The sequence below is a fragment of the Lingula anatina genome, chromosome 2, assembly GCF_051362555.1.
Source record: "Lingula anatina isolate TDL-2025a chromosome 2, LinAna3.0, whole genome shotgun sequence".
In the NCBI taxonomy this organism is placed as follows: Eukaryota; Metazoa; Brachiopoda; class Lingulata; order Lingulida; family Lingulidae; genus Lingula; species Lingula anatina.
Window position 1 is genome coordinate 12,692,667 of NC_141768.1, and position 13,596 is coordinate 12,706,262.

Genomic DNA, 13,596 nt, shown 5'->3' on the forward strand with positions numbered 1-13,596 from the left:
CATGTAGATGTTATTTGTATAAAAGAACAAAATTATAGTTATCAGTGTTTGATGTATTGGATAGAACTTATTTTACTACTAATTCAGTATGTTAGTACTGAAACATACTTTCATGTCTTTACTTTTTTAAGTCCATTTGATATATGTTATTCCTTTTCAGCCTGAGAACGTCTTATGCACTACCAGTAAGAGCAAAGACATAAAGATCATAGACTTTGGTCTTGCCCACAAAGTGGAACAGGATAAGTCCATCAATGTCCTGTTTGGAACAGCAGAGTTCACTGCTCCTGAAGTTCTGAACTGGGAACCAGTCAGTGTGAAGACAGATGTCTGGTCTCTGGGAGTGGTGGCATATGTGCTGTAAGTAAACTGTATAGCTGTACGGATGTCATAAGACAAGGCTAAATTGATTTAATCACTGTTTCTTTACAAAAATGGATGCATTTTCATTATCATGTTTTAAGTACAAAAATATATTTTAGAAATTAGTGCCTATAGACAGCAGTTTTCTTAACATCTTGGAAATGTTATTCTGTTGTTGCATTTGTGATGCCTTTTAGGATTTGTCTCACTCATAATCAGAATTTAGTTATGCAGGTATGTTTTTTTTTAACTTATATGTTTTCATTATGTCCTGAATTCAGAGTGTCAGGGTTGTCCCCATTTGCTGGTGACAATGACCAGGAGACATTTGCCAATGTGATTGCAGTGGACTACGACTTTGATGACGAGTGTTGGGAACAAATCTCACCTGATGCAAAAGACTTCATTTCTAAGTGTCTGGTCAAGGACACCAAGTAAGACATGAAAAAACCTTATATCTCTGTTGTATGACTTACCTGGTTGCCATTTCTGAAATGTCTTATTGTCTTGAAATGAAATATAAACATGTTAACTTTTAAAAGAACAAGGTCATAAAATACAAGCCCTTAATACAATTGACTTTTAAATGTGGTCAATTTTTTTTTCAGGAAAAGAATGACAATTGAACAAGCCCTGAACCACCCATGGCTTAATGTAAGTCTCCGTGAAATGTGTATTTTAACTGTCTTTATATGCATGCATTTGTACTGTGTAAAAGTGTATATTTATTTTATACCAAATTTGAATGATAAGATATTTTGATTTTTACCCCATTGCTCTCAAAAATAACATACTTGGCAATAAGCAGGCTTTGTGTTGTTGCAATGCTGACATACATGCTCACCTTAAAGATGACATAAAAACTGCTTTTTCATTTATATTAGTGTATTTGATTAATTGCTACTGTGGCTATATTATATATTGCTTGCTGCTAGTTAAAGCAAAACAATGGAAAAAACATGTGCAGACATGTAATTTTATTTCTTTTTGTTTTTTTTCCAAAATAAGCAGATATCATCTGTGTTGTGAGCTTTTCACTGATAAGATAGAATGAAACCATGCACAATGTGTGGAAGTGTTAATATTGCCTTTTTATATTTTCACTACTTATTTTACATATGGCACCCATTTTTATTTACTTGCACAAACTACATTGCTGTCTCCTGTATTATTATTGGTCAGGGAATTTTAAGATTTATTATTTGGCGGGCCGGTGTGGGGAGGGGATGGTTAAAATAAATTTTCTCAAGGGGACATTTGTCTTTCTGGCTTTTCCCTGTGTATAATTAAACCATCCTTGGGAATAATAAAAACCAGCATGTTGTGTGATTGCTTTACTAGCCATACCCCCAGTACCAGATGCCTCAGATACTGGATGCTCTTGGACATCTGAAAGAGATAGAGGTAAGTCAAACTAATGGCTTGGGTTTTATTTTACACTTACAGTGTGTGCAGGAATGGCACTTCTCGCACTGAATAAAAAATTAGAAATAAGGAATAGAGGAATGCATGAAATATTCTCACATTATTTGCAGATTTTATGTTTAATTTAGTACCAAGTTTAATTTATTAAGTTTTTAATAATTAATGTTTATTAACAGACTTATTTCATTATTTGGCCTGCTTTGTCTCATTTCATTTATATGTTCATCTTCTATTCTTCCTTCTGTGGTTTACATTTCTCTTGTAAATGTACATAGTTTGTACACTGTCAGCCTTTCCTTCCAATTTCTCTTTTTCTCTTTTTGAAGAAAAGTGTTGTAGTTTTGAAGCATAGCTATTGCATATATGTATATTGCTTACAATCTATCCACAGGGCTTGGCTGAGAGCAGAGTGCCAGACAAGCAACTGTCCACAGAACATCACAAGAGCTATCTGGCTAGGAAGAGGTGGAAGGTAAATCGTAGCATGAAAAATTAATTACTGCAAGAAAAAAGGTTTGTTAAAAGATTTAAATCTTTACTCACTTGTCTTCTTATAGCCATGTACAGGCACTGTCATGCTAGACACATTGTCAGACCTAACACACTGACACACATCTATATTCCAGGAGTGCATGGAGAAAGTTCTTGCTATTGGCAGACTGGCCAAGCTCAGTGCTATCTTCAGTAAGCTTACAGATGAAGGTGCCTTTGAGAGACAACTCAAGCTTGGTATGTCAGAAGTTAAAGAAGATTGTTAGACATGTAGTAGAGACAGTATACAAAGTTTTTAAATCTATTTTTAAAGTGACAGTGCCATAGTTATTGTCTGTTAACAAACCCTTCAAGTCCAGGTAAAGATTAAAAATAATAATTACTTATGTTGCTGTGTTTGAACATTGTTTGAATAGTGTTGCAAAGAATGAGAAATGTGATATCTGAATTTGATTATTAACATTTTAAATTGAAATAACATTAAAATAAGATTCATTATTCAGAGGCAAATATTTTGTCTTAAGTTAAATTTTTATTACTTCACTTTCCACTTAGAAATGGCTGACCATGAGCCCAGAATAGAACAAGAGCTCAATGATGTCGAAGCTTATGAGGGCACAAGTGGACGCTTTAAGTGTAAGATCTCAGGCAAACCAGTGCCAGAATTCCACTGGTACAAAGCAGGTGAAGCCTGTTTGCCTAGTGACAAATATGAGATGGTTTACAAAGACAATGTGGCAAGTTTGTACATCAATGATGTGGAGCCAGAAGATGCTGGGATATACACATGTAAAGCTGTGAATGACATGGGAGAAATTGGCACCAGTGGGAAATTGACTGTAGAAGGTAGGGAGATATGTTCAGTTACTTTGATTGATGGGCAATTTGTGCAGTTTGTGTATTATTGGTGGATTAAGTTAAACTACTCGTTTACATGCAAGTTGCATTTTCTGTGTTCTTATCCTCTATCTGTTTGTCCTAACTGCAGAAATATCTCAATGTCAGCATGTAGGTGAATGTGGGCCATTGTCAAAGATATATTGGGAATTTAAACACAAAATGATTGACACATTTATTTTTGTCAATTTACTCATGACAATTCGATTTTTTTAAGTTTTTTTTTTTTTTTTTTTTTTTTTTTTGCAATTCAGAATCAGGTTTCAAAAAGAGAAGAAGACAATCTTTGGAGGAGGAGAGACTTAGAAAGAGGTAAAAGACTTTATACACATGGAAAAGATTTACATGACTTTATTCCAAGAAGTCCAACTGACATGCCATTTCCTTAAACATAAAGATGATTGTTTGAAACAGTGACATGTATTCTTTACAGCCCCTTTGGCTACTTTGTTTTATCTTTTTCCCCTAATTGTAAAGAGATTCCATTATTTCCTTAACTATGAAATAAATATATTTTTGAATATACCTTATGAAAACTTGCCCAAATCTTGTTAAACTTATTACTTACAGAATACCTAAGAAGGAGCGTGAAATAACCCCGCCAGAAGAAGTAGACATTCCACCAGAGTTCACCCTGCCTCTCATGGACCAGAGCATCAAAGTGGGTGAAAACCTAGAGATGGCAGTAACAGGTAGGTCGATGCTGTCTTTGTATTTTAATTGTCTTCTGTGCATCTTGACCATGTATATTATCTTTATCTTTTTACATTTGTTACTTGTATTTCTCCACAAAAATTGACCTTTTTTCTTAACCAAAGCAACAAGGTACTGTATTCTACATGTATGTGGTACAGTGTAATTAGGACTTTATTAAAAGAAAGGAAGAAAAACAAAGAAAGAGATATAAAATTAATTAACACCTTTACAGCTGTATTTCCAGCATAGTGTCATACACTTCAAAAATCAAAGAATAAGGTACAGAAACTAAATATTTTTGTATCATGCTGTTGTGAATATTGTCAGGATATTCCTACTGCTTCTATATTCTTGATTTTGCAATCAACCAGTCATTTTGCATAACTGAGATTTTAGTTACTAGTGACTTAGTATCATTTTTTTGTTTCCTAATTTCCTAGTGACTTGCCGCCCTGAGCCTAATGTAACATGGCACCACAATGGCCAAGAGATTCGACCAAGCCGCAGGTTCAAACTGGACCATGACAAGGGGGTGTACAGGATCAAGATACTTGATGTGAAGCCAGAAGATGCTGGGGAGTGGAAGTGTATAGGTGTGAACTCTCTGGGCAGAGCATCATGTGCCTGCCAGGTCACTGTCATAGGTGAGTTGTTCATATTACATGTAGGATGGGTTTCAAATTGCTTCATTTCCTCTTGTAGAATTGCTCTCATAGGTGAGGATTTTGGGAACTGATTAAAAGTTACCAAGTAACAGTTGCTTCATAGTTGTCTGTGTGTTATATTGTCTTATTAATGTACCTAAACTAGCACTTGAAAATATTTTGAGTATATGTAAAAAGTCCATGTTATTAAGTCATAGAAAAATGCCATAACTGCAAGCAAATTTACAAAAACAAACAATATACCAAAATCACTTTGCAAAAAATTAAAGTAACACCTATATTTTTAACAGAAAAAGCCCAGCTTCCAGCAGACTATGAAGCCCCAGAATTCACCCTCAAGTTGAAGGAAGAAAAGATAGTGGAGGGCAGTGCGGCAAGGTTTGACTGCAAGGTTAAAGGTCATCCTCAGCCTGAGGTTTCTTGGTAAGATGCAGTTTACTTTCTTTGCAGAAGTCGTATGGAATTAATATGGGTTACAACACAATCTTATATTTCAATATTTATTTATTCCATTACTTACCTTCACTGGCTTTTAAATTTGCTGCCCCACATTTTACAGATACAGCATAGATGTTGCAGTCATTTAGAGAATTTAAAAATTTTGATTTATTTACAAAATTGAAATTTTTTTTAAAGGGTCTCTCAGGTTTGATTATAGATCAAAATAAAACAATGACTGAATAATGCCTGTGTACATTTTAGGTGCAAAGACCGAAAAGAAATCAAACATGGTCGTCACTACCAGATGCTGCATCCTGATGCAGAGACGTACCAGTTGATAATCCAGGAAGCATTCCCTGAAGATGCTGGTGCCTACATGTGCCGTGCTGTCAATCCAGCAGGTACCACCAGTACTGAGGCCCAGCTCAAAGTATATGGTATGTAATGTTGTTTTTCCCCGTTTTTCTATGGTAAGATGCGTGAAATATAATTAATATTTTTGAATATTAAAACATGGGGATTCCTCAATATTATATTTAATTAAATAAAAGGTTTATAAATTGAAAATGGATTATTCGTCAATGTTTTTCAGTGCAGTGAACATTTCAGCATCTTTGTTTACTACTTTTGAAGTTCTTTTTAGCAAACAGTAATCAATCAATTTTTCAAGAAATTCAAATTTAAAAAAAATATATATAATCATAAAATTTCAGTCAATACTACGATATCAGTGAAAAATATAAGGATGGTGTGCCTAAATTCACAATACATTTTCAGCTGTTCCTGCCTCCCAAGCAGTTCCACAGAGACCTGCAGCCATTCCAGAGGAGGATGAAAAATTCGAGCCATCAGCTAGAAAATACAAATTAGACAAAGCACCAGAATTCACAGTAAAATTAAGATCCAAGATGGTGGACAGAGGAATGGATGTGAAACTGAGTTGCTCAGTGGCTGGTGTGCCCCCACCAGAGGCTGTCTGGCACAAAGATGGCAGAAAAGTCAAGGAGGATGAGAGACATGTTATCAAGGTAAGGAAGATATGATGTGGATTGTCATTTTGCATTTATGAGAAATAATGACACCGCTTGATATAATTATTAAAAGCAAAGTATAAAATTGCATATTTAGTGAACAATGCTATAATGGGTAAGTTTATGCTCATTCTGTATAATTGTACCTGAATTCTGTTTTTTGACTCAATAACTATGATATAATATTATAGTACCATCTTGAATTTTCTTACAAATTTCAACATTAAAGTAAATAATCAAGCTGGAAAATGCCTGTTTTTCTTATCAATTCTTTTTAGGGGTCACTTAGCTTTGGTTATGAAAAGACATTTACATTTGCTCTAAATTTGTAACATAAATCTTATCTTAAGAAATGATAGTAAATGAAGCAAAATTTTTTAATGTTTTTTAACATTTTAACAAATAAAGCAATTTAAGGAGCATACAACTTCTGTCATGTTAAATTCATAAACAACATGTTTGTCACAATTAAAACAAGAAATATGCAAAAAAAAAATCTCAGTCTAAGTAAGAATTGATCTTTGAAAATAAATATTTTAGAAATCTCATCAGTATTCTGCTTATCAATCTCTGCTAGTGGTCTCTATAGAGGACAATTGTGGACATATCATTTTGACCATGTGTTGACTGGACGACCAGGAATGTCACACAACAGACATTACATCACTGTTAACATTGCAAATACAGCAATAAATCAAACTTCAATTTTGGTGATAAAACTTTCCGTGATATCTGTTCAAATAAACATAGCCCCAGATAAGCTGGAAGTAAATGAATACTAAAGTATGTCTCCTAGTGTGGCAATTAAAGGTTGCCTGACGGCTCCAACCAGCTATAACTTCAGATGGGACAGCTACAGTCAATGAAGCAATAAAATTTTGTTGACACTAAACTTGACCTAACACTTAGATCTAGACTGAACAGTTTGTGTGGAGGAAAAAGGTTAACTACTTCTCTGTTTGTTCAGCCTAAATTGCCCACTTTAATACTGCTAAGATGCATGTATATGCTTCCCAACCACACCAAACTTTGATGTCAACATTATACCATAAGACATGGTGTACAGTTTTTATAACAGGATCATTTTGAAAAGTGCATTCTTTAATATCCTCAAATAACTGAGATAGGGTGTTGTGTCATAAAACTTGCTGTTGTATAGTCACAGTGAAAGGACTTGGTTGATCTAGGGTCTACTAGCCATCTTGAGAATTTTCAGACCAAGTCTTAAAATGGATCAGAAAGGCAGACGATATTCCAGCATAGCCCCAATTCCATATTCTAAGCAATATGGCGCCACCTACAATTCAAGAAAGATGTCACTGCCGGCAGTGCTACCAACTGCAGAATTTCAAAGACGAGCGTCCTTGTTCAGAGATCCCCAGGAAGTGTCTGAAGATGAGAAAGAAATTGATGAAAACGAGTTCAAAATTCAGTATTTTCCACCACCTGAGCAACTCTTTGTAAGCACTCACCATCATATATTTCAGAACAACTATGGACTGCTGTCGCTAGAGATCGCCAAAGCTACCCTGGAGGATGCTGGGACATACACTGTCAGTGCAATGAATAGCGAGGGAGAAGTATCATGTAATGCAACTCTGGATGTGCAAGGTAAAGACATCAAATTGTTATAAGTTTTTTGCAGTTATATTGGAAATGACATCAAATAAATGTAGAACACGTCTCGGGGGAAAAAAGCTGCTAAAGAAAGGTATTAGGAGTTTTGGCATGTAGCTTGAAAGTTTTCCAAATAACAAATTTACACAATTTGAAAAGAATGGAAAAATATTGCAGTGTTGCAGATTTAGACATATTGTAGTAAGTTGGAGCATTTTTTTTCTCAGTAGATATCTCAGCAGATTTATATCCCTTACTAAATCCGTACAGTTGTGATATATTAAGGGAGGCATCTCACAGAAATCTTCTGTTACATGTTTTAAAAAATAAAAGTCTATTATATGTTTTAAAAAATCAAATTGATGACATGTATGTATTCATTAAAATAGCAATTTAGCGATGAAAAACGGTCATTCACAGCAGGATACCATTACCATGATGGTACAAAATAGGCATTATCAATATTAGCCCTGTCAGTAATTTCCACAGGTAACATTTGGCTTTTGAACAGAAAAGAATTACTTAAAGGTGAGGATTATATCACGGTAGTAAACAATGAGATGTTCATGAGTTTTATTAGTTCAGTAGGTTAAACTGATCAAGTGCTTCAACCAGTGCAGTGTATGGCTTAGTTAAAGATAAACAAACTGGACAGGGGTATGGTATACCTATAAATAGATTACTTTAAGGGTTTTCTCCCACCATATGCATTTGAAGTGCTAACTCTTGGAAAATGGCTGTTAGAGGGGTGGTTCTTTAATTTGATCATAAACAACTGAATCCACTCCCAACAGATGTATGGTCAGGAACTTAAATCTAAACCATCTCCACGACTCCATTCTTCTTTATTACCTGTACATGTTATCCATTGGCAAGTGAAAAGATGTTTTAGAAACTAGCAGGGTAGAGATTCAAAGGATTATCATGCTCTTGGTTATCATTGAAGCTGCTCTGATATTTCTATGTGTTTTCTGTATTCCAATACTGTGTTTCTGGGGAGGTATGTTTGTTGAAAAAAAAATGTTAACTAGATTTATTGAAGATTAACTTTGGCAGTTACATGGCTAATTGTTAAGCTATCAGTCATTTTGTATTGGTTGTGTGTGCATTTATGTCTGGAGATGGACCATTAGGACCAACAAGTATTTTAAGTACTGTTAGGGAAAAATGTATGTGTTAGATAATTCCAGCCTGGGAGAGACAGGTTGCAGTCAACACCTGCAGAAACTTTGTTGTACTTACGTAGCTTTTATCCAAAGTTTACAAAGTGTAAGATTGATATTTATCAGAATTTTTATATAACCATTAGAGTAGACATTCTGACATTTGCATAACATGTATTTTGCTTTTTTCCCCCAGACACAGACCTGTATGAAGGCCCAGACTTTATGCGACCCAGCTTTGTGGAGCCACTGCACCATTCCACAGTAGAAGTTGGAGGCAAGGCAACATTTGAGTGCATTGCAGAAGGCAATCCTATCCCTCACTTCAAATGGTGAGTTAATATCTTCTAAATGGATAAATTATTTTCATACCCTAAATTGGCTACTTCCTTCCCTATATTTTGATGGGTGTTTAATGAGTAAAACTCCCAAGTTTTTAAAGTCATATAGCCAGTATTCAGACTTTAGTATGGCATATGTATCTCCTAAGTATTAAACTCTAGTTTTGCATTGGTAGGAAGTTATTCCTAAAGGTGGCAGCATTGCTGGTACATTTACGCAAACATTTTAATAGGATTTTGTTCTTAAAAGAATAACTCAGGTGGTGGTGAATGCATGGGGTAATGCAGTCGACATTGCATTTGCATCATGGGAAATTTATTTCAATCCTCTCATACCCAGTTTAAAGTGCTGTGTTATTGGACTATAGCTTGTCTCAGAAAGTCCCAAGATAAGACTAGAATAGGTACCACCTGCTAATCTGGTAATAATTGGCAAACTTCAAACACCTCACTTGTTTTATCAAAATCTGCCAATTTTGCATGACAAAAGGTTTCTGAAAGTGTCTGACACAAGCCCATATTTTGTTCCACTTTTATGAGTAATTATTGTATTCAAAGTCTAGTCTCAAAAAGGTTCAGGTAAAGCTAGGTAAAACCACCACGTGTTGCTATGGCCAGGACATCCCACTGAGAAATAGCAGCTATTTCCAGCAGGGTTTCTAAATTGTGCATGGTGAAGAATCCAGGTAAAATTAGCTCAGAAAACAGAAATATAGCTATGTCAGCAGTGCATATCAGAAAAGTTAAGACAAATCAGTAAGCTCTCCTGGCTGGCTGACTGATGTGGTGGGGGTTGCTACTGATGTGGTGGTGGTGAGATAGATATGGCCAGTGTGTCAGAACCTCAACTCAGTCCTCTGACCCTGGTCACTCCTGGTCAGGAGCTGGACAGGTAAAGGGATACTGAATCAGTTTTAAGTGCCATAAAAGCTTCTGAAGTTCTGGATGAAAGAAACTATATAAATGTTCACTTGGAGTAGTAGGGAATATGACTCCAAAACCAAAAATATTCTTAAAGCACAGAAGATAATGTTTAAGCATTTGTAGCTAAAAAAAAAAGAACATGAATTTTGTGAAAAATTATGAATATTAAGATAGAAATCAATATTATCTTTTAGGACAAAAGACAGCCTAGAACTTGAAGAAGATGACCGCATCAAGATGTACTATGATGGACAAGGTGGTGCTAAGATGGTCATCCGACAGGTCCAGAAATCTGACCAAGGTCTCTACTACTGCCAGGCACAAAGCAAGGCTGGACGTACAAAGTGCTCTGCTTCCCTTCGAGTCATTGGTGAGTATCTGGTGGTATGCCAAAGGATCAAAGCAAGATTAGTAAAAAAATGTTCATGATTTTCGTTTTCCTGTTCTCTCTATCAAAATTTATGATGAATTTTTCTGAATTTCTGCCTTGAAGTTTCTCTCTACTCAAAGCTTTAAACATGATACTGGGAATGCTAGAAATGGATTTCCCGTTCCCCATCTGATAAAAAACTAAAAAATGATAATTGAATTTTTTATTATTTAACTTTTACAAAACAATACTTGGGGTTCTCTCCAATAACTAATGATTATCATTATTTATAATCTGGATTTGTTGCACATTTGATAAGCACACAAAGACTTTATTTCAGATTAGGAACCTTCTATGATAATACTGATAATTCATTTGTTCAGAGTCAGAAATTCATGAAATGTTGAGTAGAAATAAAAGCATATCTTAAGATTTAAAAAAAGTTAACCAAAAATAAATCTTCCCTAAAATAAGCCATGTATATGAGACAGTGCTGCAGATCAGGTTTCATATTTACCTAAAACAAAAAGGCCTAAAATAAAAATATTCACGTAACCTACTGGATCCACCTTGCCTCCAGGACTCTTTGACCAGATGGTAGTCCCCTGTATAAATATAAACCTACCTCATACCACTCTGCTATGTTATTAAACACAGGAATACACCAGACTCAGTACATACATACAGGTTAATAAGAATGGATGTACTGCATATCTGAATTATTGTATACATGTATGCTAACAATAGGCACTATTAGCTGGGATATCATTTTACTTATAAATATTTTTTCTTCTAATCAAGCAACTTAAACATTTCAAACAAATTATTATTCCCCAGAATTGTAGAATTTGTATGATTCAGACTTTTTATTTTCAACCTGGAATTTTTTTTCTAAAAATTGTTTGGTTAACAGGTGTAAATTTTGGTGAAACTTGCTTTTGTCTGCATGGAAGAATCACATGTGCAAGGGGCTTTAATTAATAATAACAAGACCTTAAGATTGTTTTGAATCAAGGTAACTTAGTGGCAGTGTGCGTCATAGCTATATGGAAGGGAAAACAACCTTGCATCAATGTAAGATAGAAATAACTTATGCTTAAATATTTACTTTGAAGCTCATATAAAGATCTCAAAGGCTCATCAAAAGGCTCTTTTCAACTTATTCAAGATATTTACAGTTCTTCACCTATATTTGCTTATTAGTCCATTAAATACATGGTTATATTTATTGCAGAAAGAAAGAGGAGAAAATCTTTTCTCTTACAAAAATGATAACTGCACAGGTGGATTAACAAACATATAAAGATAACATGCTGTTCATTAGTACTTGTTTTAAACTTTAAGAAGATTTAAAAAAATTATTTGACATAACATCTTTTATGTCACTCAGGTGAAGACATTCGTAGTAGAAGTACCAGTCGTGAGTCCAGCAGAGAAGTCACCCCAGTAGTGGACCGTGGTGCCAAACCCAGCAGGGAGGCTGTTGGAACAGCCCCCAAGTTCATCAAGCCACTCCCTAGTGCTGTGGAAGTCCCTGAGGGAGAGTCCCTACTGCTGACTTGTGTGGTAGAGGGAGATCCCACACCAAAAGGTTAGATTCTAGAAGATTCAATTTAAGGTCAATTATCAAATTTTGGTTTGGAAATGACTGTTTTTTAATTATATATGGAATGAAATGATGTGACAAAGCAGTGCTTAACTTTATTTCAATTTTTCTCAAGGTGTTGATATATAATAAAACTGCCAATGAACAGAATTGTGAGAATGGTCAGAAATGTCAAAACGTGAGTGCTAAGTTAATAAGAATTTGGTATAGAATCTAATTTATGAAAACCTCATCCTACTACTGATACCTTATAATAAAACCTTTATATTACTTTTTGAGCACAATCTTCCCCAAGCTTAAATTTCTTTTTTTTTTCTTCCTTAAGTTGAATGGCACAAGGGTGCAAGGGATCTAAGCTACAGCACACGACTTAAGATTATCTCTAAAGGCAACACACATTCCCTGGAGGTGCCCTCAGTGATGTTCACTGATGGCGGAGAGTACAAAGCAACTGCCAAGAATGCAGCGGGTGAGATTAGCTCAACTACAGCAGTCAAGATTGGCAAGCCAAAGTGAGTACTACACAACACAATGCTTATATTTTTTCAACACAAAATAAAATACTAATTCAGCTTTTTGAACAGAAGTCTTTGTTTGGCTCTGTTGCATTCTTGCACAAAATGTGCCTTTTTATTTTTCACTGCATTGGGAGTTTAGGATGAGGTCTATCTGGCTCTATTCTAATGCATTAGTTTCTGTATTTACATCTCACACCCTATACCTTTACTGTATTTTTAAAATACAGGCACTTAGTTATCAAATATATGCACATTGTTAAAAGCTATTTCTTTTTCTTTCAGACCAAAAGAGCCAGATGTCATAGGTAAGCATATGTCTAACAAAAAAAAAAAAAAAGAAAAACAAACTTATATTAGTGATCAAAAGACAGTATTGTTCAGATGTCAGTTCCAAATACCACTGATATTGATATTGCATTACCATTCATATATCATCCCCTGAAGAGGTGTCTATCTCTCCACTTCCTGCATACAGAGTAAATATAAAGAGTCTGTGCTGAAACATCCGGCTTTTATCAAGTGTGGCTTACTGTGTATATGTGTGGTCGGCTGTCATGTTGTCTTTGATGTGGTCAGTTTTTGTCATGTAAAAGTAGATGGACTTGCCTTTTAACAAGTAATCTACCTAGGGCTCAGATAATTGGGGTAGTTATTTACAGAGAGGTATGGTATTTGTATGGGGACTGGAGAAAAAAGTATGGGTATGTCTAGAGCTGAAGCTGATTACTCTGTTATTTGGTGATAAAAATATTGATTACAGAAATATTTAAATAAATCAGTATTTGTGCTAGTCATAAGGGGCAGACATACCTTGACTTTATAACCAAAAGATCATGAATAGTATCGTAACTGGGATATTTTTTCCAATTAAATAAGTTATTCAGAAGTAATTGTGATAACAACTTATACTTTCACCATGTTCCTTATGACAGTCCATTTTGTTTCAGATGACGAGCAGCTGAAACTTTAGTTTTTTCAAACTGTAGCTTTCTTTTCACATCTTCAGTGCAGTTACCTAGTACCTTTGTTTATCAACTGTATATTCCT

The 13,596-nt window shown here is 34.9% G+C and overlaps 1 protein-coding gene across 1 annotated transcript in view; it reads left to right on the forward strand.

The window, feature by feature from the left end:
* LOC106161264 (uncharacterized) overlaps window positions 1-13,596 on the forward strand; it is a 298,900-nt gene that overhangs the window by 228,198 nt on the left and 57,106 nt on the right. The window contains exons 216-234 of the mRNA XM_087004995.1: window positions 161-360; window positions 645-797; window positions 972-1,017; window positions 1,705-1,767; window positions 2,180-2,260; window positions 2,415-2,517; window positions 2,836-3,126; window positions 3,432-3,489; window positions 3,748-3,869; window positions 4,314-4,517; window positions 4,829-4,961; window positions 5,241-5,416; window positions 5,757-6,007; window positions 7,498-7,621; window positions 8,987-9,122; window positions 10,250-10,425; window positions 11,816-12,016; window positions 12,357-12,543; window positions 12,832-12,854. Coding sequence (XP_086861121.1) covers window positions 161-360; window positions 645-797; window positions 972-1,017; window positions 1,705-1,767; window positions 2,180-2,260; window positions 2,415-2,517; window positions 2,836-3,126; window positions 3,432-3,489; window positions 3,748-3,869; window positions 4,314-4,517; window positions 4,829-4,961; window positions 5,241-5,416; window positions 5,757-6,007; window positions 7,498-7,621; window positions 8,987-9,122; window positions 10,250-10,425; window positions 11,816-12,016; window positions 12,357-12,543; window positions 12,832-12,854 — 2,728 coding nt within the window. The remainder of the gene's footprint in view (window positions 1-160; window positions 361-644; window positions 798-971; window positions 1,018-1,704; window positions 1,768-2,179; window positions 2,261-2,414; window positions 2,518-2,835; window positions 3,127-3,431; window positions 3,490-3,747; window positions 3,870-4,313; window positions 4,518-4,828; window positions 4,962-5,240; window positions 5,417-5,756; window positions 6,008-7,497; window positions 7,622-8,986; window positions 9,123-10,249; window positions 10,426-11,815; window positions 12,017-12,356; window positions 12,544-12,831; window positions 12,855-13,596) is intronic.